Source organism: Nanorana parkeri, unplaced genomic scaffold (assembly GCF_000935625.1).
Source record: "Nanorana parkeri isolate BGI_ZX_2015 unplaced genomic scaffold, ASM93562v1 scaffold296, whole genome shotgun sequence".
In the NCBI taxonomy this organism is placed as follows: Eukaryota; Metazoa; Chordata; class Amphibia; order Anura; family Dicroglossidae; genus Nanorana; species Nanorana parkeri.
Genome location: NW_017306564.1, coordinates 871915 through 875393, shown reverse-complemented (window position 1 = coordinate 875393; position 3479 = coordinate 871915). Strand labels below are relative to the sequence as shown.

At 40.2% G+C, this 3479-nt stretch overlaps 1 protein-coding gene across 1 annotated transcript in view; it reads right to left on the bottom strand.

Annotated features, from left to right (window-relative positions):
- LYST (lysosomal trafficking regulator) overlaps positions 1–3479 on the bottom strand; it is a 214811-nt gene that overhangs the window by 160312 nt on the left and 51020 nt on the right. The window contains exons 9-10 of the mRNA XM_018557714.1: positions 2374–2483; positions 1387–1783 (exon numbers count right to left, since the gene is read on the bottom strand). Coding sequence (XP_018413216.1) covers positions 1387–1783; positions 2374–2483 — 507 coding nt within the window. The remainder of the gene's footprint in view (positions 1–1386; positions 1784–2373; positions 2484–3479) is intronic.

Sequence of the window (3479 nt, the reverse complement as noted above, 5' to 3'; positions counted from 1 at the left end):
GGGGGGGAGGGGAGGGCTGAGTGTCGATGTGATCTGTGTATTTGAAGATGAATTGGCGGTTAATTTGGTATCATGCACCCATCCGCATAGGGACGGGGGGAGAAGGGGGGAGGGGAAGTATGGAGGGGTAGGTAATAGGGTCAACATAACAAGGTGTAGATAGGGGAAGAGGAGAGAAGAAATGGGGGAGTGGTTTAAGGATACATAATAGGATGAGGATAAGGAGTAGAGGGATCGACAATGGGAAGTGGGTTAAGTAGATTAATTTTTACACATAAAAAAAGAAGAGTAACATGGTTACACAAGAGCTCTGATAATTTGTTTAATTAGCACTTAGAAATTTAGGAAGAAGAATAAAAACACAAAATAACACGATAAAGATGAAGTATGCAACACAGAAAGGCATTCTTACATGGATTTGAAATAGGTTAGAATACGGTAATATATATCACAACAAGCACTTTGGGGTAGAATAGAGGATGGGGGCTCCTGACTTGGCTCCCCGGGCCTGGAGGTGGTTGGATGGGGACATAGTGGGGAAAGGAGAAGGATGGATGTGGGGGGCAATATTTAGGGTTGTATGGGATTTTATGGAGAAAGTCAATTTGTACGACAATGTTGTTAAAATAATGATGGTAAAAACTTGAAGAATAGACAAAAAAGAAGAGGCATTTAGATTTGACTCGTTTAAGGCCTTGATCTTACAGGAAACCAGTATTCTGACAATTATGTAGGTTTCCATTGCTGACATTTCTTAAGAAAAAGTTACCTAGCTGTCATGATGATCCAAAGGCAGATCAGGATTTCATAGTCCACCTTTGACCCACCCTGCTGCATACTTGTTCCAGGTCACTGTCTCATATTGCAGCCAGAGACAGCCAAGCAACTAGCATTTTCAGGGGGCCAGCAATCACAGCCTACACTAAGGGCCGGTTCACACCAGGCATGGATTGAATAAACCAGGCCTCCCGTGTTCTGGGGTGGGAGGGGGCGTGGTGGTGCCATTCATTGCTGTACCACTACTATTCATTCTGCTCATTTCGCACTAATGAAAAAACAAACTAAGATTATTCTCCTGTCAAATGTACTTTTTAGTGACTACCAGAAGTATAAACATTACAATTGTGGAAAAAAAGTATTAAATGGATGTTTACATATTGAAAGCCTCTAATTCTCAAGAGTCCGTATTCATCTTATAAACTGGTATTTTGAAATAGGTCGGTTTTCTAATATCCTCAAGACACCATCTACAGCCTTACAATTATCCCTAGTATTTTTTCTACAATTATTTTACTTAATGGCTAACAGAGTGATTAACTCGGAAGTAAAGCCATTCCCTTTTCACAAAACAACAAAAGAAATTTTAAAAAATCACTGATATACTACCTGTGTTTTGCAGCTGAATGGGAACCATCTTATTCCTTTTCTTTATGTGTTTTCCTTTAATCAGATATTCTAGATCCAGACTATACTCCATTTTCAACCACATTGTGAAACTAAATCCATCTGACATGTGTGGCCAACAGTTTTGGCCAACCAAAGGTAAATGGATAGGTGAGATGTGCCAGGATGAAAGTAAAGTGTCTCCATGCATATCTTTACTGTGCCAAACTTTTGTTCTTTTGAAGAATCCACTCATTTTTCCAGAGGTACAACAAGGAGATTTCTGCGCTGTACCAGTCACCCCACCTGTGCTTTGTTGAAGGGGAAAGGTCAAGTATTTCAGAGGAACGATGTTGCTGTTAGCCTCTGTAATATTCAAAATTCCTTTTAAGAGCATCTCCTAGAACACAAATCATGATGAGGACAACTGAAAAACAGACTTTAGTAATATCCCTCAAAAAAAAATTTAAATTTAAAAAAAAAGCAATGCACTCCCATCTAGTACTTCAGCAAGTTTTTAAGAACCAAATGCCACAAATATAAAGAGCAGTTGGGTACAATGCATTCATTCTTAAAACAGTATCCTTTAGTATAATATTTATTATTTTTTGTATATAACAATATAAACATTATGTTAAGAGACTCTCCGATAAGGAAAACCAGTCAAAATCATTACGTGATGGGCATGAGAACATTAAGTGAGCAATGGGTGCAGGGCATTGCAGTACAAAATTCCATAAGGGTTGGACCTGAGATACGGTACATGTTCTTTCCTGATGCATTCATCCAGGTTGCAAAATCCTCCCTTTGAAGCACACAGGGAAGAACTGAAATGCATGTTATATGAACACAAGGACAGTGCTGAAAATCATCATGAGCTATAAGACGCTGGTGAGGGATGATCATTCAGTACTTTATATAATGAACACTCACAGGAAACAAGTGGTAAAAACTTTAATGTGACAAAAAAGTATAGGATGGGATACTTACACTGGGTATACTCTTTTCCAGAAAACAACGCATTAAGAGAGTAAGTTCCTCTGATGTAATCCTGTGGCTCATCAATGAGACTAACAGATCAACCAGCACTTCCTGACAATCTAAAAACAAATAGCAATTATAGCAAGATACATAGTCAAAATAATAGATACGATAAACTATTCTTTTTAAGACTCTTTTTGGTGCACTTGTGACAAGGTAATGCAGATAGTTTGGCCACAAATCTATACAATCAGGCTGACTGACTCCTTTTGTTACCAGAGGATGACTGAGCGCAGGAAAGCTGCCTTCCTCCCTCCTCCCTCTATGAGCAGGGTGCAGCCGGCAGGATATGAAGAGCATCTGGATGGATACTCACCAGAAGAAGCAGGCAGCTTTGTGCTGCTCTATGCCTGCACTTCTCTTGCTCTCTGGCAAACTTTTACTGATTAGGGGAGAAAAGAGAAGAAGACATAGATTGAGCTGCTATAGCTCCCTGTATTGCTCCCTGCACGGTGACAGAGCGCAACAGATGTCTCTAAGGGGCACTGTAAACACAAATATGCCCAATATGAAACATAGTTGAACACCAAATGAATATTAGCAATGAAATGAAAGGATGTGTTAACAAGGGTATAAACATCTGAGATCTTTACCTAAGGACCTGCAATGTAAGCATCTCCTTGCTCTTTACCTTTTTCATTCTGTGGATCTGTGCTTTATGTACTTTTCCTACATCTTGATTATTACTTTATACGCTAAGGAAGCAAAGTCCTGCTCCTCTACCAAGATGGCTACCTCCAAACTTTCACAAATTGTGGATCGAGGCATGGTCAGCCAGTAATGGGACAAAAAGAGCACTGAGCTTACAGGCAATACTAGTGGCTTGGTTTTTTTTCCCTTAAATTTTTTGGGCAGAGTACAGGTCTTCTTTAAAAGTACAACTATCGCCTAAACCTTTTTGATCATAGTTCTCTTCAGGGTCACCGGAGGACTAATGTCCTCCGGTGACCCAAAACTCAGTATATAGCCTGCTATTGCCCACTATATGGTGAGAGCGCAGAGCTGCACCGCAGCCGGGAAGGATCCCGACAATCCACCCCACTGGCTGATTGACA